At 34.5% G+C, this 25,470-nt stretch overlaps 4 protein-coding genes across 6 annotated transcripts; 3 read left to right on the top strand and 1 right to left on the bottom strand.

The window, feature by feature from the left end:
• The first annotated feature begins 1,088 nt into the window (after positions 1 to 1,088).
• On the top strand, positions 1,089 to 5,172 carry LOC124186484. The gene is made up of 8 exons (XM_046578238.1): positions 1,089 to 1,368; positions 1,503 to 1,646; positions 1,985 to 2,610; positions 3,152 to 3,372; positions 3,546 to 3,687; positions 4,022 to 4,178; positions 4,278 to 4,754; positions 4,909 to 5,172. The coding sequence occupies exons 1-8, from the start codon at positions 1,358 to 1,360 to the stop codon at positions 5,078 to 5,080; spliced, it is 1,950 nt and encodes a 649-aa protein (XP_046434194.1). The 5' UTR covers positions 1,089 to 1,357; the 3' UTR covers positions 5,081 to 5,172.
• A 457-nt stretch (positions 5,173 to 5,629) lies between these two features.
• LOC124185989 (2-(3-amino-3-carboxypropyl)histidine synthase subunit 2) lies at positions 5,630 to 8,643 on the top strand. The gene is made up of 4 exons (XM_046577275.1): positions 5,630 to 6,478; positions 6,959 to 7,292; positions 7,386 to 7,867; positions 7,983 to 8,643. The coding sequence occupies exons 1-4, from the start codon at positions 6,323 to 6,325 to the stop codon at positions 8,433 to 8,435; spliced, it is 1,425 nt and encodes a 474-aa protein (XP_046433231.1). The 5' UTR covers positions 5,630 to 6,322; the 3' UTR covers positions 8,436 to 8,643.
• Positions 8,644 to 8,779: 136 nt separating this feature from the next.
• On the top strand, positions 8,780 to 16,414 carry LOC124185988 (PP2C-like domain-containing protein CG9801). 2 transcript variants are annotated; one of them, XM_046577273.1, is made up of 7 exons: positions 8,780 to 9,475; positions 10,531 to 10,757; positions 10,984 to 11,658; positions 12,916 to 13,113; positions 13,207 to 13,510; positions 13,634 to 14,120; positions 14,377 to 16,414. In XM_046577273.1, exons 1-7 carry the CDS (start codon positions 9,309 to 9,311, stop codon positions 14,593 to 14,595), a joined length of 2,277 nt encoding a protein of 758 aa, XP_046433229.1. In that variant the 5' UTR covers positions 8,780 to 9,308; the 3' UTR covers positions 14,596 to 16,414. The 2 variants fall into 2 exon arrangements, with proteins under 2 accessions (XP_046433229.1, XP_046433230.1); XM_046577274.1 differs by lacking the exon at positions 10,984 to 11,658.
• A 1,483-nt stretch (positions 16,415 to 17,897) lies between these two features.
• On the bottom strand, positions 17,898 to 25,412 carry LOC124185990 (serine/threonine-protein kinase NIM1-like). Of its 2 annotated transcripts, none has more exons than XM_046577276.1 (8): positions 25,278 to 25,412; positions 25,017 to 25,075; positions 22,649 to 22,910; positions 22,117 to 22,331; positions 21,857 to 21,971; positions 21,270 to 21,560; positions 21,010 to 21,155; positions 17,898 to 20,896 (listed from the first exon to the last, which is right to left on the bottom strand). In XM_046577276.1, exons 3-8 carry the CDS (start codon positions 22,872 to 22,874, stop codon positions 20,651 to 20,653), a joined length of 1,239 nt encoding a protein of 412 aa, XP_046433232.1. In that variant the 5' UTR covers positions 22,875 to 22,910; positions 25,017 to 25,075; positions 25,278 to 25,412; the 3' UTR covers positions 17,898 to 20,650. The 2 variants fall into 2 exon arrangements, with proteins under 2 accessions (XP_046433232.1, XP_046433233.1); XM_046577277.1 differs by having other exon boundaries at positions 25,212 to 25,396.
• Between the last annotated feature and the right edge of the window lie 58 nt (positions 25,413 to 25,470).

Below are 25,470 nucleotides of genomic sequence, written 5' to 3'. Positions count from 1 at the left end.
CCTCATAACGTTCAATTAATTATTTCTCATGTTATAAATGTAGAAAATTGGTTATACATTTTTCTTTCGTCATATTTGCAAATCACTGATTACTTTGTCGGAAAATTGAAACAATCGTTGATCACTGCTTGCATGATTTTTAGTTCACAAAACCCTACAATTAAGCGATTAGAAATGGAAGAATTTGGCCATCGGTATGGAAAAATACTTACAAATCTTTTTTTATCACTTTTTTTTTCTTCACCTGAAACGAGTTTTGATTATTAAATAAATATATTTCGACTGTTAAATTTTTTATCCTTCGGGTAGGACCAGAATGCTTCGTTAGTATCTCCCAGTATCAGATTTATACTCTCGATATATGGTAAGCTACAAGTTTTGAACATTGTAATGCATTCAGTTTTAATAAATTTGAAGTTGATACAATCATCCTAGAGATTTTCTAAATCCCGTACACAGGTTTCTTTTCGAATATTACAGTGCAAAGTTCGCTATCGTACCATATTATATCGTCCCAGAATAAAAAAATATTTAATTTTACCATCCGTTTCGATGGTGTCGAGAACTGAGATCCACCCAACATTAGACATGAATTTATTATCATTACTATAGTTTGCCTTACTAAAGTCAAATCTGGTCAAGTTGGTTGACAAGTTGCTGTAACAGTTACCATCAAGCGCCTCCCGCACGCATTGCGTATGACTGCATTATAAAACCGCACTATTTATATGAATTTTTGATCCCGTGATGTATAAGAAAAAAGTCATTATTATTATTTTGTTTTTCAATTCAATGGAAATAATATTGTCTTTTCTTCATTCGCGTGTGATGAATTCCTGATCATGATTCACCTCTTCGTATTCATTCCACTACATACGTTCGTTCATAACTTCAATGTCTATACATATATACATAGCTTTTATCTACACACCGCTTGTACAAGAATACTTCAATAGCTAAACTACAAGGCGTCTAGACTCTAAGCGGGGAATCACCAAGGAAAATTGACTTTACACGCTAGCTCTATCCGACGGTGAAAACAGGTACTTAATGCCACTATCCGTTTTTTGATAGAATCGTTCTTTTTTCCAGTGATGCAACTCACACGCATAAACAGCATGCTACAAGCCGCCATCAGCAGCCATGTTACAAGCACTGGCAGCCGAAAAAAGGAACATATATTATGATGGGTCCTTTCTTCCATTCGCCAATGATTCGCCACATTATCCTCCGTATGATCCGTATGATCTGACATCAGTATTGTCAGGTCAAGTCAGGTTAGGATCATTGTTTACATGGGATGTACATGGTGCGAGTCTACGTACTCTGAAGCTTGAAAAGCGTAAAAGGAATAAAAATGAGTAACAGGTATATACTAACAATTGATATAACAATAGAACCTTACAGACAGTACAATCAATTGCTTAATAACAATTTTCTGTTTTAAGCAATCTCACATGTGACCGCGATCCATTGATATTGTATTATGCTTCATGTTTCAGTTCCATTACTTGGGGCATTTTGGATATGCCGGACGAGATATTGTTGGAAATTATTGGATACTTGAATGCTAGGGATATGTTGCTGCTCAGTAAATCATGCAAGCGATTCCATAGCCTTGTATTCGACGAAAAAAAATCGTTGAGGTAAATACTACTCTTCCACTGCGCTGTGTATACAGGATTATGTTATTATTAGGCTACGATGCATTCAACTGAAATTATATCAGTTTGTGATGTTATGATAAAATAGTATATTGAAAACATTTATAATCCGTTCACTGCAGTATTTGAATTTCAATGCTTTCTTTAGCTATCCAAATAATATGACATGATAATTTAACTGTCGAAAAACAACGCTACTACCCTTTCACAAAAGTGTAAAAAGCAGGGTTTGAAAAAAAGTCCTACTGCTTACACTGCTTAAACTGAAATTAGTGATAGACTTCTTAGTGTGCATTTTGACGATATTTCTTAATTTTCAGGCACTTAGATTTTTCCGAAGAAGGCTACCTAAACTCGATTTCAGACGTGCAACAATATTTTAATAGCAAGAAAAAGTACGAGCATATACTTAAAATAAATGTCAGTAACATGTACTATACAAGACCAGGAGATATGCTGAATACTATTGGCAAAGCAAAAAATCTAGTCGAGATCAACATCATTGGACTGAAATTCATAGATGTTATGCAGCTGGCAATTTTTTTGACACCTATGAAGTGCCTTAGAATTTTATCTATTGATTGGCCTACATCGCTAATTGACAACAGACAATGCTGTGAAATGTTGAAATTACCATTCAATAGACTAACGAAATTAACAATGACATTGTGTGATGTCAAATACAAAACAACGCTGATTCATGCGTTAGAACTATGTCAACAGTTGCGGGAGCTACGATTATTACAGAGACACGAAAATATTTTACCCAGAGAAGGGGACCCCTGGTTAACTGAGCCGAAAAAATTAGAAAATCTTCAAATAGCTGCTTGCTGTGGAAGCGATACAGAATTTTTGCGAAGAATCATTGTCGATATGCTTCCAAATCCGGAACAGTGGATGGAATTCAAATCCTATGATGCTGTGGATACGCATCACTTCTATTTTGGTATGCGTATTATATTAAAGTATTGTTAAAATAAGAGACATATTTTAATATGCAGTTAATTTTTTTCTTTTTTCCAATTAGTGATGTATTTTCTATAGTATCAAAAGTTACTCGACCATGAACACGAAACATAGAAGGTTATCAAAAATGTACACAATTGTAGCGAAAATGGTGTTAAAATCACTAAACTTCAAGTATAACACACAGTGCAACAATGGATGGCTTGTAGAGCCAATTTGCTTGTTTTCAGTTCGAAATTAAGCTCTCAATTAAAATTGCTTAATTACCAAAATCAGTCGAAATTAAACGCGGTACTTGTAATATCTTGTAAAGATCCTCAGAGCGATTCTGACTCATTCAAAGTAACCTTTGTGGTCTGTTACTACTTGTTCAACATGGGACGCAGATACCATTGATGGACTTGAATGTATCAGAATCAATCTAAGGGTCTTTACATTTGGTAAGTGTTACAGCATAGAACTGGGAGAAATGCCGCCGTATATGTGCAATGATGGTTGGCACTGAGAACAAATGTTTTTAGAAAAAAATGTTGAGGTATCGCAGAAGCTTAGAGCAAAAGTACTCATGGATTTCAACCCCTTTACGCAATCTCTTCAGAAAGTTGGCTGTGGTCTGTTTTTTCAATTTTTACTGAGAGAGGTCGTCGAAATCACCAACAGCCACAAAGCCCTGGAAAAATTTTGCTGCTTATCCAACTGTACGCTTGACTATATGTGTTTGTTGAAGATCAACGAAGCTAAGGTATGGAATAACCGGTGTGCATGAGTCACCGACTAAGGATACTTAGTTGTCTTACTTATTTACTTTACTTTACTTTCGTTCAACACTTGAAACAAAAGTTGTGTTTAATGAATAAATAAATTCGAAAAATTTACCTCAGTTTCGAAAAATTCATAAAATTATATGTATTTCAGCAACTGCTCAAAAATCCCAGGCATCAAATTTCGTATTTATATTTGAGCCACAACATTGAACCAGAATGTGATGTGTATTTAGTTGGATCAGCGTTTCCATGTCTGACGAAACTCATACTAAGTAACCTAGTAAAACACAAAGGTGAATTGTTTACTTTTATCCAAACTGACTAGATTTTAATGTAATTTCATCTGCAGCAATAGGCTTGTAACTGTTTCGAACAAACAAGATATGGAATATTTATGTCAATTGTGCCTTTGCAAATTTCAGCTTGTTATTTGATCTTTATTTACGAGTTCGATAAGTTCTCTTTAAGTTTTCTTCTCAATGAATAGTTGCTCATTTCCAAAACGTTGTAGATTCTTCCAGAGTCGCAAAAATGTCATAAAATAATGTCTTTAACGTAGTTGAATCTCCTTATAAACTTTGACTTGGAAAGTACCTTCGACAACATTCGATACTTGCGTAATTACAGTAACAAGTCAAAAGGAAACCGATCTTCATACCGAAGTAGCCTTCAAAAAAAGACGTACATCCCTCGTTAATGACGCAGAAACACCAGACTTGAATTCATCTTTTGCAAAGCTCGTAAAAAATACTCCACATGTATCAGACCTGACACTAAGCGCAAGGTATAAGCAAATTTAGAGAATATGGTGACAAAGTGGAAAGTAACACCGTTAGAAATTGGAAAAATCTTTAATAAATATTTTCCGTGTTTGTTATTGCAGTACGTTAAAAGAAAACGAATATTGGGATTTAACCGCTTTGTATCTAATCAGTGGTTGGACAAGCCTCACAACTTTGCACCTGGTAAACCTGCCGATCAGGAGTGGTAAATTTCTTATTGAAATAGGAAAACAGTGTAAAAATTTGGAGAAATTGAAGCTTGAAAATTTGGGTCATCGTGGTGCCTGCTGCTACAAAAATGAACTATATCAAATGCTAGCCCATTGTCTTAATTTGAAAGACTTTTCAATTCAGCAAGACAACTTTGGCCAGACTTCTACGATATTTACCATGTTTGGAAAAAATCGCAAACTTAGAAGAATTTATATCAAAAGCTTGGGTACTGGTAATCATACCACCGGGGACCTGGTGTTGCCCATCAAAAGTCTAGTACAGTCGTGTGAACTGGTTTTACTTATATATGAAATTCAAGGAATTACACAGGCAACCTGTGACAAACTCAAGTCCGTTTTACAGAGGTAATTTTAAGGCAAATAAATCATCGCCTTTGATCCAACATATTTTTAAGTATCTTCAAATTTTTGATTTTGAGCTATCCTGTAATTGTTTTTCATACTTTGTTATGTTTATCGCATCATTACATATTTTTGTATGTACATTCTCAATTTTCAGATTAAAGAATGAATTGCACCGCCCAAAATTTCAATTCGAAATTGTCAGATGGGATTACGGGTATAATGGTTATCAGAAACCTCCACGTAATTTCAATTTGCATTTTGTACACAAAGACTTGCTTTTACCATATCGCTTCACTGACTCATTGTTCCGGCTGGATTGTCTATAATATACCAATATGTTGTTTAGATTCGCCAAAATGTATTTATTTATTTTAATAAGATTTTTCCTGTAAAACATCTACAAAAACATGTTGAATTGAAATTGTTACTATCCTTATTCGATTTGTATGATGAGTGTCATGGAAAAATAAAGAAATGGCATGATTTCTCCGAAATCGCAATAGTAAATTCATAAAAATCATGCCATTTCTTTATTGTTGCATTCATTATGTCCTTTAATGCTTTTGAGGTACGTTTTGAAAAATTCGAGATACATATATACAATAGCGTCGAAATTGACCCCGTTAATCGCAGTTTTTACCAGTGAGAATAAAATCAGATTGAGATTCTTATGTAATGAAAAGCAAAAATATTAATGTTTTGTGTCGTTTTTGCGATAACCGTCATGATCTAATGATTATTTACTGCAATAAGTCAACGACTGCAAGTACCGTCAGTAATTTCGTTCATCTTTCAAAACCGTATTTTCAAACAACGCCGCCAGTTGAAACAGGAATACAACCATGAAGTATAGTGTGGCAATGCTGAAAAGTGAATAAAGCAACCATGGAGACTATGCAAGGAGCAGGAACTCAAATGGATGAATTGACAGAATTTATTACAGTGTTCCTTTTGTACCAAAGTGTCGAAACGCCAGTGTCATGATATTTCAGGCAGCTGTTTACTTGGAGTTCGTGCTCCTCGTGTTGTCTCCATGAAAGCACCGTGTGCGACGACTGATGATATTATATCTTCAATCAACGGCGTGTGTGTTGAGTGGCATTCCGTCAGTGCTTCTCAAACTCTGATTATGCTCAGCTTAAACTTGGTTACTGCGCATGATGTCAAAGATGCTGAGAGGCCATTGTCATCGCACTGCGGCTCACGTACCCCGCGAAATATACGCAACCATGTGTTCGTACGGGTGTACGATACGAGACGCATCGAAACGTTTGACCCCAGCAATTGAAAGTTTAGTGTCGCAAATATTGTGAGGAAATTTTACATCTGCAGTCTGGAAAAACAACTGCAGTGATAATTTGCGTGACTTCACATGTGATTCTTAATTCGTATGCAGTTTGTTTTTACCAAATGTCAAATTTTGTAATTTGGCACTTTGAAATCTGTGCAACAATACAGAGAAGATTGTGATGTGGTCTGATTTCGATATTAAGTCGTATGAAATCAATGACAAGATTGTCGTTTTAATCTGTGTCACGTATTCTTTTGCACAATAAGTTATATCCAAAATGCCAGCTGCAGATTTCAGTAGCAATGAACAGGCAGTTTTTGAACGGGTCGCTGAAGTCGATGGTCTGCCTACCAAAACGCTTCCTGAAAATTTGGATTCTCAATATGATTTGGATATGTGTGTGGAATGGATCAACAATAATTCACTTGGAAAGGTCAGTTGGCAGTGGAGAATTAATACCTGTTAATTCGTGATTCACTTTTGTAAATTTAATTCACCGTCCGATCATTCAACAACTTCGGTAGAATTATTTGCTCCTCACTGTCACGCTTGATTGTTTACGAGTAAATTATTCCTGAGATAAGCTGAGGATAAAAGTTTGTGTACGGCGGTGAGGTAAACTTGTCAATAGATTAACCGAGTGTCATCTTTGGTGTAGAGATAACTCTCGTATGCAATAAAGCGTTACTGAATTCAAATAAACAAAAATTGTCCATCATTGCAATATCCAAGAGTACAGCAATAGTCCGAACTAATTCCTTGATCAATTCAACAATTAGATTTTGCTGTACGTTACTAATTTTACATGAACTTACTGATTTCAATGATCATTTGATTCCAATTGCATGAACATTCATTCATAAGAGTAACATTGCTTCATATATTAAATTTTTTTTGTTCTTTCAATTTACAGGTATGTCTGCAGTTCCCGGATTCACTTTTACCAGATTCTGTTGAGATAGCTTTACGGTTGGAAAAGCGATTAAACAAGAATGTCTACATTTTGGGAGATTCGTCGTACGGAAGTTGTTGCGTAGACGAAGTTACGGCACAACATGTCAATGCAGATGGGATCGTACATTTTGGACACGCCTGTCTCAACCCTACAAGCCGATTACCAGTCTTCCATATATTGCCTAAGCAACAACTTGACATACGATTATTTGTTGCCGAGTTCAAGCAACATTTTCAAATGGAAGAGGAGAGGATTTTGTTTTTCTATGACGTGTCTTACGCGCATCTAGCTGGTAAATATTTTTATTTATTGATTTCACAGGCTCCCAAAGTTTTGTAAAATTATTAGCATATTATACTAAAAAATTTGCACTTTTTTTTTACAGAATGCATTTATAATACTCTGAGATCTACGTACAAAAATTTTACTCTGACCAAATTGAATTGTTCCTCTAACACGAGGTATACAGACTCCGGTGACGTGGACAGTGAAATTTTTCTTGGCCGAAGTTACAAGTTGGATGCTGGTTACAATATAAATGACTACAAGGCCATTTTTTTGGGTCCAAATGGAAAAACCTTGAACAATTTAGCTTTAGGAATGGCGGTTGAAAGTTGGTACCATTTTGATGGTAGCAAAATTGCTCACTTTACGGCAAGTGATTCAATATGGCTTAAAAGAAGGAGATATCTAGTCGAAAAATTGAAGGATGCTCGTGTTGTCGGTATAGTGGTGGCAACGCTCGGCATAAAAAATTACTTAGAATCTATTGCAGCAGTAAAAAACGTACTTAAACGAAAAAATAAAAAGAGCTACATTGTATGCGTTGGCAAACCAAATCCAGCAAAATTGGCTAATTTCCCTGAGGTAAATATAGCTGACTTCAATTACTACTCTTCATACTACCATATGATGATTGCAGATAATCAATCTGCACAAAACGATTACACTTATTTAATGGTGAAACTTTTCTGTATTATAGATAGATGCGTTTGTGGTGATAGCTTGTCCAGAAAACCTTGTATACGATTCGAGAGATTTCTTCAAACCAATGTTAACACCTTTCGAAGTGGAAATAGCGTTCAACGCTTCAAGAGCATTCTCAACGCAATATTGCATGGACTTTCGGCATATCCTTTCCACGGGGCTTAATTATGTACCTCTTGAAACTTCCAGTGACTCAGATGTATCACTAATTTCTGGATCTATCAGGAATTTAACCAACGACGAATCTCCAGTCAATGGCATGGGGAAATTGGTGTCAAAGTCAGCTGGCACTGTTGCGATTGGAAAGGGAGGAGCTGACTATTTACTCAACAGAAGTTGGCAAGGACTTGAACAAAAGTTAGGGCAGGATTCTGTTAAAATCGCAGCTAAAGGCCGTATTGGGTTGCCAATGGCGTATGAAAATGAACCTTTGAAAAAGGAAACATGACAACGTAGTAATCTTTTAGTGTTTCGATAATTAAATAATTTATTCACACATGTTAACCCGCATGATAAGGCATTTGAGTGAAGTTACTCAATTATCCTTAAGATCTGGAAAATGACAAAACGAAAAAAAAAAAGAAATTCTTTAAGCTAAAGTTTTCTAATGTACGTGTACAAAACCGATCTCATAATGCATAATGCTAAAAATCGTAGATATTGCATTTATTTCTTTGACTCCACCGATCATTCTAATATGATTTTTACCGTGTTAATCGGGGTCTTATTTTTTGGGATACGATCAGCAGTCTAAACAATTAAAACATGTAGAATATTTTGCAAGTAGAAAAATACTTCAGCTCGAGATGCATTGGACTCAATTAATTCAAATTTAGATCTGCATCTATTTCAATGGTTCAAAACTATTTTAAAGAATTTGAAGAAAATAAATAATGGCTTAATCGTTTCGGTAAAAAAGAAATATGATTATCTGAAAGTACCGGATTACGGGTAAATCAGCTTATTCAACCTATATCTGCCTGGCGGGGAGGGGAGGGGCACTGTATCACGATGTTTACGATACAGCGCCTCTAGGGGTTAAAATCCGAAACACGCGAACGAAGTCCCATTCAACCTTCAACCATCCCAATTTCTGAAGTGTGAATTCGTCGTTCTCTTTTCCGTTTCCTATCTACCTATCGTTGATTTGACATTCTTTCCAAAATGGCTGCTACAAGTGTCTGACACAAGTTGGTTGCGATTTAAAAATGCTTTTGGTCCAGCATATCTTCCTTATTTCCATTTGACAGTATTAAAAGTTGTGATAAAATGTGTCAGTTGTTCGATTTAAGGAATCTGAAGTAACACCTTGATTGTTAAAATGCCGAGTTTACGAAAACGCGTTGCTGGATTTATGCGTCAGCTGTCTGTCAGCAATCTTGCTGCTGCTGTTGAGAATATCGGCCACGGTGAATCTTCTCCACGTAGTCCTAGAAATGTTCCTCAGGACCTACCTGGCGGTTGTTTCATTACTCGATACCTGAATGGGTATGTGTATTCAATCACTTAACACAATATACATTTGAATCAAATTATTTCATTCTTTCATTTTTTTTTTTTTAATTTCTTTTACACTATTTTCACACGCAATTGTTGATGTTGTCAACAACATTGTGAGTCTCTTTTAAGTTTGGCAACAATAAGGGTATGCAAGTGTTATGTACTTGTAGAGAAATACTGGCTGACTCTGTTTAAATTGTTCTTTAATTCAATGTCACCACACCTTAATTGCACACCTGAAACAGTTTCAGGCTTTAAGACGTCTCATTTGTATAAAAAACTATTTTTTTTTTTTAGCACCGAGGATCATTCAACAATGTTTACTTACTGCTAGGGTTATTATTCAATTGGTCAATGGTTAAACATTGTCGTATGAATAGAAACGTTAATTTAAATTACCGCTGTTACATTTCTCTGTATAATGTTGCCAAAATATCTTGAAAATCACGTGATTTTGCTTGTAAATAACAAATAGTGTAATTGCCATAATTTTCTACCTTACCAATTATATCATTTATAAAATTTTGACAATGTACATACCTACAAAAAACAAACGTCAATGTATCTTGTCAAACATCTAAAGTTTCTTTTTCAGTACTGATAATCTTTTACATACTAGTTTAACTACTATGATAAGAACTGTTGGATTTTTGGGAATTGTATCAAGATAGATTTTGTTTACGTTATGATTCATAGAGCTTTATACACTGCTTTATGATATTGATAACAAAATTTCATGAATTGGTGTATAATCAATTAAACGGCATGGAAATTATTTTAGATGTATTTTTTTCAACAAGTGTATATTTAGAATCAAAATTCAACGAACAGAAAGTTACTGTTTGAACTAAAAAACGTGGAAAAGTTGGGATAGTTCGAATATGAATGTTTATAATAATCTTGTATAAGTATTTCAATTTCAATCCCTACTAGTCTTTCTAATTGATCTCATATTGTGATTTTAGGAATTTTATTAATAAGATTAGACCAGGCATATTGGATGAAATATGAAATTATCATGACAATTATTCTTATTTATGCAGATTGGAGATTAAGATGGAGGGTCCAGTAATACTGCATGGGCGTAATCCGGAGGAGCTACCATCGTATCCATTATGTACCTTGGATAATGGGGAGGAAGTATTTGCAGCTTTAACAGGCCCAGATCTGGGTTTGACCACGGTAAACTTGAAGCAGCGGCATTTAAGTATCAGCGATCCAGACGTTGACTACATTGATATTTTGGAACAGTCCGACCATGAAAGAACTGGTATGTAACGAAACATCAGATATATTCAAAAGCAAGATTGAACACTCACAAATAAATTTATGAATTCTTTTAAAATTATTTGGCGAGTTCACGTTTGCTTTTATTTTTGGTATCATATAGCGTGGTAAAATGAACTATTCGTATTACATTGTAAGTTATCTGTATCGGAGAAATAGGGGAAAGCTTTTATACATTTTGATAAGAGCATTGCATGTATTGAATACAGTAAATACATCGATGGACTGTATATTCTCTGTGGCTCACGATCGATGGTTTATGATTCGCCCAAGTGATTCCCCGTCTTGTCCCATCGACAACAGTTCGATTAAAATTCGTGCCGCTGGAAAGTTATATGATCCAGATTCCAAGTATTCTAATGAAAACTTGTTGGATAGTTTGGAATCCAATTGCAATAACGAACAGACTGATTTGTTGGACGATGACTGCAAAGATTATACAACATCGAGAGATCAATCTGATGTGGGAGTCATAGGACTGCCTAGGCAGAATATTGATAATTTAGTAACGGATGTTATGGTCGCTGAAGATTCAACCTCCAAATTAGAAGATACGTTTGATTATGATGCTAAAATCAAAGAAAAGTTGGACAATTTTCAGTTCAGTCTCACATCCAAAGAACACTTTACATTTGAAACGACCAGTTTCATACCAGAAAGTACATTTGTACCTACCAAACAGGCAAATGTAAGCTTTGACGATAGTCTGAATGACAATGGTATGCAATTCAATGATGCAAATATAAGCAATGATATTGCGGATGCTTCCAAGGAAGGGAATTTCAAAAACGACATAATTCCACCACCGTCTGAGTTTGCTTCTGAGATGAATCCATTGAGGAAATCAAAAAGTGCTCCAGCTCCGTTTCGAAAGGCAAAAAAAGGTGTTTATCCTCGCATTATTTGCATGTGCTGGAAACCTTCGATATGCTAATGGATCATTAATAAGCCCATTATTGCAACCTCTTATAATTTTCGTCATTAGTGCTCTTTGACATGATAATAGTATTTACTTTTATTGGTATCATTATTATTATCACGATAGTTATAAAACTTATTATTTAAAGCACAAATTTTTATGCGCTTTACGTAACTATCACTTCATATACTTTGTAAGTATGTAGGTAGAGTAGATAATTTTGATACTGACGGGGTAGATTTACTCATTTTGCTGTCATCCAATGATATGCTTAGAATGTTTTTATACTGGCTGAAATCATAGTAGTTGCATGTTTAGTAATATTTTTGGACAGATACATTTATTCACAAGTCCAGGGTACTTACAAAACTTGCGGAATGCAGGGAATGGAAAAATGACAATGATGAAACAATAGTGGGCTGTATTCGTAGAGTATTGGAAGAATCAAGAAAACAGTATTGGTATTGGTATTACGAAATAAATTAATCATCAAAATCCAGTGTGAACGCATATTTCCCGGTTAATTTAAAACCGAAGCACCTAAAAATCCAAACATCTAGTGATGCGATTTACTCCGGAATAGCAGCGATGTTCATATACTTTCAATCAGTGTTTTAAGCTGCCAAGGGGGTTTTTATTTATACAGATGACATGCAATCTCTAGCCAGAAATTATTTGTTAAAAGATGAAAGGGGTAACAGAAGTAAATAACTAGCATCAATGAGTTCACTCTGTGACTTAGATTTTTAGTTAAAATGACTCTAATGAAAGTCTGTGCATATTATAATATATACAGATGACGGATAATGCTAAGAAATTCTGCCCTGAATCACATTTAGTGACTTTACCGGTATACTTGAATTATTTGCTAGTATCAAGCAGAATTCTTGGAAAATCGTATGTATTTCCAACATCTACGATTTGAACTTACTTATTCTCTGTTTGGGATGCAGCTTTATTACATCCAAGAATTCTAAAGTAGTAGTTATATTCTTGATACTTGGCAAATTATAAATAATTATCCAAAGAGGTGGAGTAAGGGTGCCAACAAATGTAGACCAGTCAAAAAATAAACATTTCCATGCAAGTAACGTAGCATCTTTATATCCATATTCAAATTTTCATAAAGTATGTCATTGGCGATGTTCAGTAAATTGAATAGAAGACAAAATTTGAAAAATTGATGTCAATAAATTCTAATGGTTTCCAAATGTCTGTTTAGGAACAACTTCTGACGGTGAAATAGCTTGCGTATCAGACTGGTTCAGGCCTCACGATTTAGCCTACGGAGTGGCGACCACGCTGTATGAGAAGAATCCAACGACAAATATCAATAACGGAGAACCAATTGCCGATTGTTTTGGTATCTCGGCTAGACCAAAGGCAGCCGTTTTGGGTCTCGCTGATGGCGTTAACTGGGGTATAATTTTGACAAAATACTTCATGATCCATGAATGTCAACACAGCGAACAAGAATTATTTACAATTATGACTCATTGACTTTTTATTTCAGGCCCAAAAGCAAGCATTGCCGCTCGAGCAGCGGTGCACGGGAGTATAGAATACTTGAACAAGGCTCTTTTCTCGTCGGCACCAGGCGGTGGAGTAACTACGACTAGGGACGTGTTCGTGGCTTTGTTACGCTCTTTTCACTCGGCGCATTCTCTCATTCTACAGGAGCAAGGAATGCTCACGACTCTAACAGTATGTGCTGTACTACCCTTACTGCGTACCAACTCTGGGTCAAATTGTCGTACCGAAAGGTACGTGGCGTGTACGTGCAACGTTGGCGACAGTTTGGCGTACGTTTATTCCAGGTAAAAACAAAAGTTCCACTAGTCACGAAAATTTATTTTGCTTCTAAAGCATGAAACGAAATGAATCGATTGTCAATGTCGACATTAATGTTCTTCCATCTACTCAAATGGTGTTCTTTACAGACGAACGGGTGTAAGGGAGATAACGCAAGGCTCTCACGACATTCACTGCATGCGAGATATGCGAGACGCATTGGGAGCTTTGGGTCCAGTCGACGGTTCTAATCCAGAGTTGAATAATCTGACTTTGTCTATGACCGAGGTGGAAAAAGGCGATATAGTATTTTTAACCAGCGATGGAATATCGGATAACTTTGATCCAGTAGTGGGAAAATTTGCCATATTACCTACCAATAACACTGCAAGTTCTGACAAAAGTGTCAAGCATGAGGGCCAGAGTAGGACCAGAACTCGTCGTAAGTCTGCCGAAAATTTAAGAAGGTCAGATTCGATCGGTAGTAGCAACAGTGGATTACCTGTCGTTGAGGCTTATCAAAGGCACGAACTGACTCTTTTAAGAATGGAGGATTTGTTGAGGCGTGGAGTATCCGGGGAAGGACCACCTTGCGATAATGCCAGACGTCTTTGCGAATTACTTCTCGATTTTGCGGTAAGTTTATTAACAATTCAGCGAATAAATCGCTGATGATACCAGAGTTTAGGAGTCACTTTAAGTATTTTCAAATTGAGATCATTCTCTTGAAAATGAAAACTTCGCCATTCCACTGTAAAGGAACAGCGGTTATCGAAGTCTTTCTCAACTCTAAGCGATCGATTTAATCCTTCCTTGTCGAATGAAACATTGAGGCAAATTTCAAAATAAAAATTGAAATTTCTCGAAGCAAGTTGTTACAATTGTATTTTAGGTGAGGATCACAGCTGCAAAACGTCGTATTCTAGAAGATCCAGATCTGTATTATGCTCAGCAAAAAGATGGCCACATGATCCAATTATCAAAATTGGAACAAAGAAATCGGCGTAAAAAAATGCTGGAAAAGATTTCAATGGTACCGGGTAAACTGGATCATGCAACTGTCGTGGCGTACACGGTTGGTCAGTACACCGAATCTGATACCAATCTTTAGTTGTTCATAAAATTGTATGTATAACGTGTACATGTACAAATAGGAAGTATTTTTATTTTTACAAGAGAATAACGTTTATAGTATGATTCTTAAAGAGTTAAGGTAGTCGCCATGTATGTACCATGTATAATTAATTATTTGTATATATTGTGCGTTAGAAACGGTGAAAGTTATTCTTTTGATTAGGATAAACCACGTAAGACGTAAAGCGGTTTGAAATTTCCGTACATGGATTCCATATAACTAAATCGAAGCTATTACGCTACACCTGGTAACGTAGCATATGAAGCAATTCATCTCACTTTATCAGGCTCTAGATTCTACTTTCGCAGTGAATTTATCCTTTATTTTCTGTGATAGTAATTTAAAATGAAAAAAAAAAAACTTGAAGTTTGATTTAGATTTTTTTTTTCCGAAAATTTGCTGTTCAAATGCCTAATTTCAGAAATTAAAATTTGCAACATATTACAGAATTATATGTCACTTGCACTTTTCATCAAACTCTAGTTGGGATTTAATGATTGTCGTTTTTTGAAGTATGCTTTGTAATTCTCCCGAGTTGCTTTTACTTAATTGAAAAGAAGTTTAATTCATTGGAGAGCGTTTCCTTCATAGAAATCTCTTGTTTTCTCATTGTATCTGAGAAAAAAAGAACAAGCAACAATAACCTCGTTAAGAATACAAGGTCTAGAGTCTGGTCCTTTGTCCATTTCACAGTTAGCAGCTATTAATATAATAATTTAACGAGCAAATAATTCTGAAAGAACAAAACAAAAGTTTCCAGTCAAGCTGGCAGGAATATCTTTAAATATATGGGTCATATTTTATGGTTCGTAATCGTACGACCTGAAAATTTGTTGTTTATTTAATAATTTTATGAACATTATAAAGCGACTTGTAACAGATAAGCGTAACAAATTATAATTTTTGATCTAAATTTAATTTTTCGAAATAATGCTGTCAAACACACAAAGTGTGATTTATTTTCGTTCTAATTACATTAATGTGTTGTCAACGATTTTTCACCATTGTTCACTTTTAGATGAACTTTTACTTACCATTCTGATAAAATTCCAAAGACGGAAACCAATATTCAGATGTAACGATATGAAACTCTCCGAAGTATATAGCGCGGATAATATTGACATAAATGTAGTCAACTATTTTATACTAAAAAGTAATTATTTAAATCAATACCCATATTATATACATATTCCAGTATAAAAAACTTTCATACAAGGATCCACTTTCATATGAAACGGCTCATACTTTTGTCCAACTGCCCAAACTGATTACGTGATAATTGGATGGTGGTCCTGTTAGTATTGAAAGAAAATTAAGTTCAGTATTGCTTAAAAGACAAATTTAACATTAATATTTGGTTACGAAGAAAAAAAAAAAAAAATGAAAAACAGAAAATAACTAGATGTAACATTTACAAACAATAATTCATTTTAGTTTTACAATCGCGAAGGGACATCCCTTGCTTAATCAACTACAGATCATTAAATGTAGATAACATATGATATTGAATTATTATTTTAGTGTCGTCTTGTTCGATCCAACATAACTAAATATCATGCAGGTACTTTTCCCAAATATTGAACGGTGTTAGAAACATAGCGATTGGCAGATTTCAATTTTGGTGACACACTGTTTCTCAAAAACTGCCAAACTGAAATGTGAGTGATTTTGCATAGAATGCCTTGGAATTAGTTGTACATCTCTGAGTAAACAGATGTATACAGTGCGAATAGGTGAAGGCGTACATTGAAGCAGTCAAATTATTCCACAACCAATATACCTGTATAATAGAACACTGCCCAGTCTTGTGTTATTTTCGTAAACGTATGTTTTCTTTTTTATACAATATAATATATACATATAAATAATAATAATAATAATAATAATAATAAAGTTCGCTTATATATTTAACAAAATTGACTTATTACTAAGGATAATCAATTCAAAAATAATAATCAGCCAATAAATTTATTTAGGTATAGTAGATCTTGAACTTAGCTGTAGTGGTATACAATCTTTTTATGACTTGAAAGTAAACAAACGTATAATTTGAATTTCATAAACGTTAGGATTGTGACGTTGAGAAATAATTTGGCAAGATTGAGAAGGTCTTTGTTATGAAGTTGATGCCAAAATTTACTAGAAAACGCTTTTGTTGACCGTGTTTTAATAATAGAAAATGTCCGTGATGAAATTTGGTGATTTTTGATGAAGTTAATTCGTGAGTAAATTCAAATCATAACACAGCCAAAGAAGCTCACAGTCGGTAGCAATAAATATAATACTTGACAAAAAAAAATTTCGTGTAATACTTAAGAAAGAGACAGGATTTGATAGTAAATTATGCAATTAATTCGCATTTGTATGAATAACTGAACGACACGGAGGAAATGAATTTTTCCTAGTAATATAAAAAATTAAAAGATCTCTCGATCTTTTGAAGATTTATATTATTCTAAGTAATAGCTGATTTTCACAGAATCCTCAGGTTTAAATAGCTAGACTAACTAGAGAATTTAATAATTATTCGTACAACTAACTATATACTCTTATGTTCAACAACGCATTTAGAATGACATCTAAAATGAGTCTTGAGTGTTGAAAATTCAGCGTAGAACAGAGAAAAAAGCTTGTGATCAAACGAACAGTCCAACAGAGGCTTGAGATGCTAAAACATTCAGGTAAAAGATGGAGCCAATGTACAGATTTTCATTCAGAGTTTTTGGATCTAAACGTTAGGTGAGAAGCAGAATTCAATCATTATAAACATACAGTCTGAATTTTTTCCTTTGATTATGAAATTGATACAAGCGTCAACATCTTTCAAAGGATATTTGTTAGCGTTTGAACGGTTCAGATCGACACGAACGTACAGCAGGAGCGCAAAAGTTTGCACATTGATGTCTGTCTGCTAAACGATATAAGGGACATCGTCGACCTTTCAGCCATTTGGACAAAGAAAGAAAGTATGTCACCAGATGATAAAAAGAACACCAAAAGTACTCTTCTAGATTTTCTAATTTCACCAATAATGCAAATGTGAAACAATTATTTGCTGGCCATATTCGGTAAACTGTCTACAACATTCCAAAACATATTTATCTCAGAGACTTTTCACTGTGTCTATATATTGCATGAGTAGAAAAGTTCGTGTTTCAAACTCTAAGCCTGACTTACTATTAGTGAATAAAATTAGGTATTTTCAAAGTTTAATCCTGTAAAAAAAAAGGTATAATGATTTTGGACAATAATAAATTCAAAACTTTTTTAAGGGAACACTGAGTATATTCGATATTATCACATATTGCATTCTATTATATACACAACAATAACTATGTAACACTTATTATATGATAAAAATTAGGCGTAATTAAAAATAATTCATTTTGAAACGGTAGCACAATTAGTATTTCGAGTCTTGTGTACGAAAAGTGGTGTAGAAAACTTTATTCTCAAAAGAAGAGTGTAAGAATTTATAGGCTGCATATATTTCTGCACTGCGTAAATTTAAAAAATTTCCTTTCCACATTTTTCGTAAATCATCATGTACAGTCACAATTTTTTCTGATTTCACATTCTCTCAGAGGAAGAAAAAATCATTTTATTCATTGAAATTTAACATTATATTAAGAGTTTCTCGATTTTTCATATACTACCCGTGGATTCTCAAAGGATTGTGCAGAGTGAAATTATTATCTTAAAAACCATTATACTCGAGCCTTTTCGCGTAAACTTAATTTGAGAAATATATCCTCATATATTATCATAGTCACGGTAAAGGCTAGTGCTCTGGAAATTGGAAACATGGTAAATAAACCACAATGCAATTTTTTTAAAATGAATCTTGAAGCGTGACATGCGTTTAAGCATGAATAATAATTCAAGGTTTTCAGCCACGAAAAATGCGTGACTACAGTCATTTACCATAATCGTACGTATTGATAAATTTTTCATACATCGACTACAGAATTGAAGCTCATGTTCATATTCAGTTTATTAGAAAATCATAGCACGCCGAAAGCAATTTTTTTTATAGAATTTCAAATTTCATATTGTCACATTTATTATACGTCACCATAATTCATGCGAATCCAATTCATATCTATATAATATGAAATTTGTAGGGTTAACTTGAAGAAATATATCTAGAAAATAGTGTCTTGACATTGATTCAATTTTCTTGAACAATACGATTAAATTGCGCCAGCGCAATGCACGTAAATCAAACGGAAATTTTACTTATGGAAAATATCCTTATTGATAATGTTTCGTAGTTTGTCCAGCAACTACGTTGTTTAATATTGTATACATAAATATATGTGTATATACCTTAAATTTGGATATTCAAGGCCACTTTGAAAACGGAATTATAATATAAATTGATAAAATAACGAATTATAATTAATACAAAAAGTAGAAGTGGAATCAAAATTGACACTGAAAAAAATGACGTTTTTACGCCAAATAGTTGATTCTCAATCAAATTCAGTATATATTTTGAAGAGATTCCGCTTGTAAAAAATGGTATGACAAGTACTCTGTCTTATAAGATACACAATATTTTTCACCCTGAGCACATCTAAAGACGTAATTAGTGGAAAAATCTATGAATAAAAGAAAAGAATACACGAAAATTTGACCAATAATATAAATTTAAGGTATATACAACTAATATACACCTAATATAACACCTCTTAATGCTACAAAATCTATTTCAACACGGATTTGCTAGGATACGGCTTCAAGGCATTGAGAGAAATAGCATTTCCGTTTTGAATTCAACAAAACGTGAAATCTAACAGCCCACTTTCATGACCAGTTTCAATATTACACCACGTTGAGTTAGAGAAAGAATTTCTTTAAATTCAAGTCGATAACTCTGTGCTTCTATATAGGTACGTGAAAATAGTATCTTACAGCCTCGAAAATATTTACAAGTATAAGGCTACCATTCTAATACTAAACCTCTTTATGGGGTAACGTTCATTTGTACTAAGTACAGTAAAGTACTGCAACTATCTAAGGATAATTTATCCGGGGACAACTCTCTTTTGCTTTTTGGTAGAAGCTGTGTGTATTATTTGGATACTGTTCTACCCAGTCAAGTCGTTCCGTCGATCGTGTAAATGTTATTCACAAAGTGAACTGAAATTTTCACATAGAATCATTTTCTATGAAATTCAATATTCCTTACGCTAGGCTTATGCGGTGGTCTTGATTTTAACTTAACTTTAACTTCAAACTTAAATACATGGATTTACGATGAATCGGTCAAACGGTAATATTTTATATTTATCTTCGAAGTAACAATCAAGTTGTACTTTATTGTATAACTTGAATGTTACTTGAAAGATAGATAATACGATAAAATAAAAAGATAAATTGAAGTGCAAGGTTGAAGTGCATTTGACAGTTAAACGCCAAGTATTATTAATAAGATTGTTAACGTGATCAATCACTGTGAAGCAGTTCCTGATATGTACACACCTCGAGAGTTAAAATAAATCGATGATAGCAATTATATACACGCAACTGTCAAAAGTTACAATAGTAAATAATGTTGATGAGCAATAGTCTCTGATAACGTTTGTACTTAATAATTTGTCATGTAATATCGTGCATCGTTTAAACGAAGTACATTTCTACACGAGCTTATTACCGCTACACGGTACGGGTGTTGAGGGCTGCCAAGAGCTAGCCCTGAAAAACACCTTGCAAATTTTTCTCTAATCAAAGAAAACTACTGTTTGAGCTTGATTTTGGATACCTCTGTTCCAAATTGCCTCTAGGATTAGAGTCCAAGTACATTTATATCCTCCACTATTATACGATTGCTAATAGTTTCGTTTTTTTTAGGACTCATTCCTAGTGCCAGTCTCCACCGACTGGTCAATTCGTAGTATCGAGGAAGTTCAGTTTCTTCAAACCAAATTTTCTCTCAATTTTCATAGTGAAAAGACCCATCTTCTTAGGTCATACAAGTAATAAGTTTTAACATTTATTCATGCTTTTTTACTGGTCTATCCAGTGATCATAATATCAAACACATCTTGGATTTCAGTCCTTTCTTAGTTATTAACGACTGCGATGTTTTCGGGACACTCGACGTGTCTGGTTGCACCGGGTTCCGTGGAGGTTTTGTTAATCTGTGCACAACTATCCTGTATGTTCCAATTACACTGGACCTCGGACCTTTGTCAGCATGCGTCGCTAATAAATTTCCATCTATACCTAATTTTTCCAACATTAATCGAGCCACACGCTCGATTCCAGGAATCTGAAATAATCAATGGTATACCTTATAAATAAACCAGATTACTGCAGAATTATCAAATTTCAAATTCAGTATTTACGCCAAATTTCTGTCCGATGCAAACACTATATACATACCTGATTAGGATCGCTGGTAATCGTAGGCAGTAAAAGACAATCTTGAAACGGGGTATGTGGAGGTACGGTAGTATCTTTGAGCCATTCGCTCGCCAGCATCTGATCAATTGTCAACCTTTCCAGAGGCGTTTGACACAACAATCCACCTATCAAGTAATTTGCACATGTAACGACTGTGTACAGGATAAGCTTCTTTTGTATTTTCAGGGACTTTAGCACGGCTTAACAGTTGTACAAGTGATTAGTGAAAATGAGCTTACAAATCAACGATTGGCAGGGCAAGCTGACGTGGTCAGGAGTGACAAACTTTCCTTCAAGTATCAGAGTTTTAAGACCAAGAACAGTGCGCGCCCGAAAAGGCATCGTGCCGGTAACTACCAGGTACAGCAATACTCCCAGAGCCCAAATATCAACGTAGGGCCCGAGATATGATTCATCCCGAAATAATTCTGGGGCTGCGTACGGTGGACTGCCGCAAAAAGTCTTTAAAACCTGATCAGGCCCATCGGTAAGACGTGTACTGAATCCAAAATCCCCCAGTTTTATCAGACCTTGAACAAAAATGTGATCGTAATGGTAAAAAAAAATCTGACTAGTTACTCGATACCTGGCATCCTTCGCAAAAATTTTCATCTGTCGATTATTGGAATCCTACGTATCTAAAATTAGCTTTGGTGTCATTTTATCCGTAAAAGATGCTCTCTGTGATTTCCAATCTTCATAGTATCACCGAATATTTTCCCATTTGCAAAAATACTATTTCGTAATTTCGGAACAGCATGTAAAGGTTTTCAACTGCAAATTCTATCATTACCAAATGGTGGAGACACATGAGAATCTACCTTACCAGGTCCTGCGTAGAAAACGTTTTCTGCTTTTATGTCCCTATGAATGAAACCCAGGGTATGCATATATTTTACCGCAGATAAAATCTGTACAAATAACAGCTTTGCCTCTTCTTCCTGAAAGTTATATATCGTATAAATTTATAATACTCAGACCGCCATTTTCATGCATATCAAAATATTTTAAGTCTCTGAAACTTTTCAATTTAGTTATTCTGAGCATTGGGTTTAATTGTAATTCATTAATAAGTAACACACGTACTTTGAATCTGCCCTGAACGGAGATCTTCTCAAAAAGTTCACCGCCAGAAGCATACTCGGTAACAAGATAGATTCTTGCGAACGTTTCAACAACTTCAAACAATCGTATTACATGTGGATGGCAAATCCCTTCCATAGTAGCTATCTCTCTGGCCAGCATCTTTCGTGTCTTTTCATCAAGTTTCGTTTTATCCAAAATTTTAATCGCCACACGCTCTGTAATTTCACATCAGTTTGCTTATGCATAAATATTATCAATACGTTTATTAGATGATGTTTTTTTATTCATTTTTTTTTTGTTCTTTCTTCGCAACGAGCTCTTTACAATTAGTTGTCGCACATATCTGATTTGAGTATGTATATGATCTGAGGAAAGATTATAAAATTGCCAAACGACACATGACCATGCCATAAACTCATTTGAACAAGAGTGATCACACAATTCAAAGGCGTGATTGAAAGCTTATTGAATTTCAGAAATGTAACACTTACTTCGAAACCGGCGTGGAATGAGGTAAAGCAAACTTACTTACCATTAGTTGGATGATGAATGGCCATTTTGACTCTGGAAAAATTCCCGGATCCAAGATCCCCGCGCAATCTGTACAGGCCAACAGTTTTGCTGAGCGTGACATTACGCAGCCGTTGCATATCTTCCATTGGATCCATGGGTCCGTCATTTTTTGGCATAAAATTGTCATTTTGCAAGGGTGATTCCAGAGGGACGGAACCGGGTACACAGATGGTGGACGACCTCATTTATCAGTTATTTTTTTCGCTGACACCGGGATACTCCTAAAAATTAAACTCTTTTTGAAAAGGATGTGTTAAAAAATTAGAAAAATGGGTATTTTTAAAGGAAATTCACGTAAATATGTAATCTATACTTTGTCATTAATTTTGCCGCCTGTATAAATGAATAAGTAAAAATTCAATAAACTAACTAGGCATCGATTTTCAGAAATAAATTGCTAATCGTCATAAGGTATGAAAATTTAGTCATGCTTGATGCAAAGCAACGAACGTTTATAGACTTTTAAAGTTAGCAGTGCTCTTCTAAAATATTTAGCTCCGAAGACCTTAAAAGAAAATCTTTCAAATTATTTGCATCTCAGAGGCGTTTTGAAAAATAATAATCAATTCAAACGGATAGAATAGAGGTAATAAAGAATAAATTCAAAGAATCAATTCACGTGGAAAGATCCGGAGGATGCAATGAAGAGATGAGATACAATCAGAGATAATAGGCTGATCTAACAAATGTTCGGGTTGATTATTCTATTGAGCTTATAATATGTTATTATTGAATCATGAGATGCATACAAATGTTCAACGAGTTGCATGAGAATGTGTTCAAAAATAATTGGTACCAATATAATATAGGGTGTAACATAAATTATTCAATTGCAGACTAATATGGATCAATATTTAGTACAGGTGATAAATTATGCCCATAAATTTGAGCTTAGTACCAAGAATATTTATGCGCATAAAATTACACACACTGTTATACATCCATTACCTGAATATCAGTGAAGCAAGTAAAGTATAAAACGCCACTAAATTTTCCATCAGAAATAACAAACTTTGAAATTTCATTTTTATGGTTTCTCTAGATTTTTACATCACAATTTGAAATGAAAAGCACGTGTATTACCAGAGATTGCTTCATCTTACATTGAATAAACAACTTTGTTGGCTTCAGGATGCTTGAAATTCTTTTGTCACGAGCAAAACAGGGCCGAGTAAACATGAGTAAAAATAGATAACATTATGAAAGAAAAATTACAAGTTCAGGAGTTCAAGTTTAGATATATGTCTAAAGTCAGCTTTGGTGAACAGTGTGTTACTTCGCAATAGCATATTTATCCGAAATGATACTTAAAACTTGGATTGGTTTCCTTTTTTTTTTTACTTTGCGTTTAAATATAATTGACAACATAGAAATAATCTAATATTCTACTCTACTTTTTTTTCTTTTACTTATAAGGAACAGAACTAGGAAGTATTGTATCTACACAGAGACTCGGTAAATTTAGATCAACTTTTGTAACATTAAATAATAATTTCTATGCCATCTTTTAAACTTTCAATTGTTTTAATGGAAATTTTTATAGTTTTTTTGTATTTCTCAAATTGTCAGTGGTTTAGAATCAACTATTTGTTTTGCATTGATTGCCATTTAATGCAACTTCATATCGATAATTTGATTATCAAGTTCAATCTGATTATTTTAGAAATTACAGATCTATGAAGTTTGTCTTGGTGTGGCAGCTGGATACAATAAACGCCTGCTAAGAATGTTATCAATGCGAGTGATAAGACTGCTAGCTCTGTTTGAAACGTGGCAACAAAGGTATCAATACCAAATCACATCCTACAACTAGTTTTGGCTTCCTAAGTAGGTACTTATAGCATACTGGAGGTTTTCAATCGCCTTGCAAGATAGTTGATCCAATTTCTGATTACTTAAGATCCGATTTAACATATGGAACGAATGATATGGTTTAAGCTGTGCGTTGAAGTACCTTAAAGATTATTTTTTAATACAAATTAATTAGACGTTGTGAATGAAAAACCGTTTGTGTGAATTTTTCGATTAATCAGAAATGGTGAAATTTTTTGTACTACGTGTCGTTTGAATTTTCTTTCATCTAATTCCAAGTTTTCGTATTTATGCAGTAATTTGGAAAAACTAGAGATTTACGTCAATATGTGAAAATTTGTACACTTTTCGTTTTTTCACTGCGTCAGTTACATTTATGAAAACATTGCCACTACCCTTATAAAAATAATTAGAAATTGGGACGTTCACCTTGAATTAAATTTCATTGAAACAGGTGGAAAACTTGTAGAATTGTATATATCAATCACTGTATTTATACGTATAAAAATACCTACTTGTTTTATAGTTGACTTGATCAAATGGCCATGTCGTTCCGTTGCGCGATTCTTTACAACTGGAAAAATTGAACACTTAATTGATGCAACCGAGAGGATGATGGGAGACTGAACTGTCAGAAATATTTTTGACATCTAGGAATATTCAGTCGATACACCCTTTGAATTCAGTACTGTGAGAAGCACAGTACGCACCAGTTCTTTGACGACGAACGATCACAACAACTGGATTACACCCAGTCTTACATAAAAAAAGCTTACATGACGAATACGGGGAATCCAATTATACTGAAAAATTATTAATGAGGTTATGATCGATGTATCATTGCTCGGGACGATGCAGAACCGCGCGCACCAAGCGCAAATGACAACTGAAACTGAACGCGCGCGTCGACCCAGCGAGAACTGAAATTTGAATTTGCACTTGGCGTGCGCTGAATAATCGAATTGTACA

Source organism: Neodiprion fabricii, chromosome 7 (assembly GCF_021155785.1).
Source record: "Neodiprion fabricii isolate iyNeoFabr1 chromosome 7, iyNeoFabr1.1, whole genome shotgun sequence".
In the NCBI taxonomy this organism is placed as follows: domain Eukaryota; kingdom Metazoa; phylum Arthropoda; class Insecta; order Hymenoptera; family Diprionidae; genus Neodiprion; species Neodiprion fabricii.
This window is presented reverse-complemented; position numbering and strand designations above follow the sequence as displayed.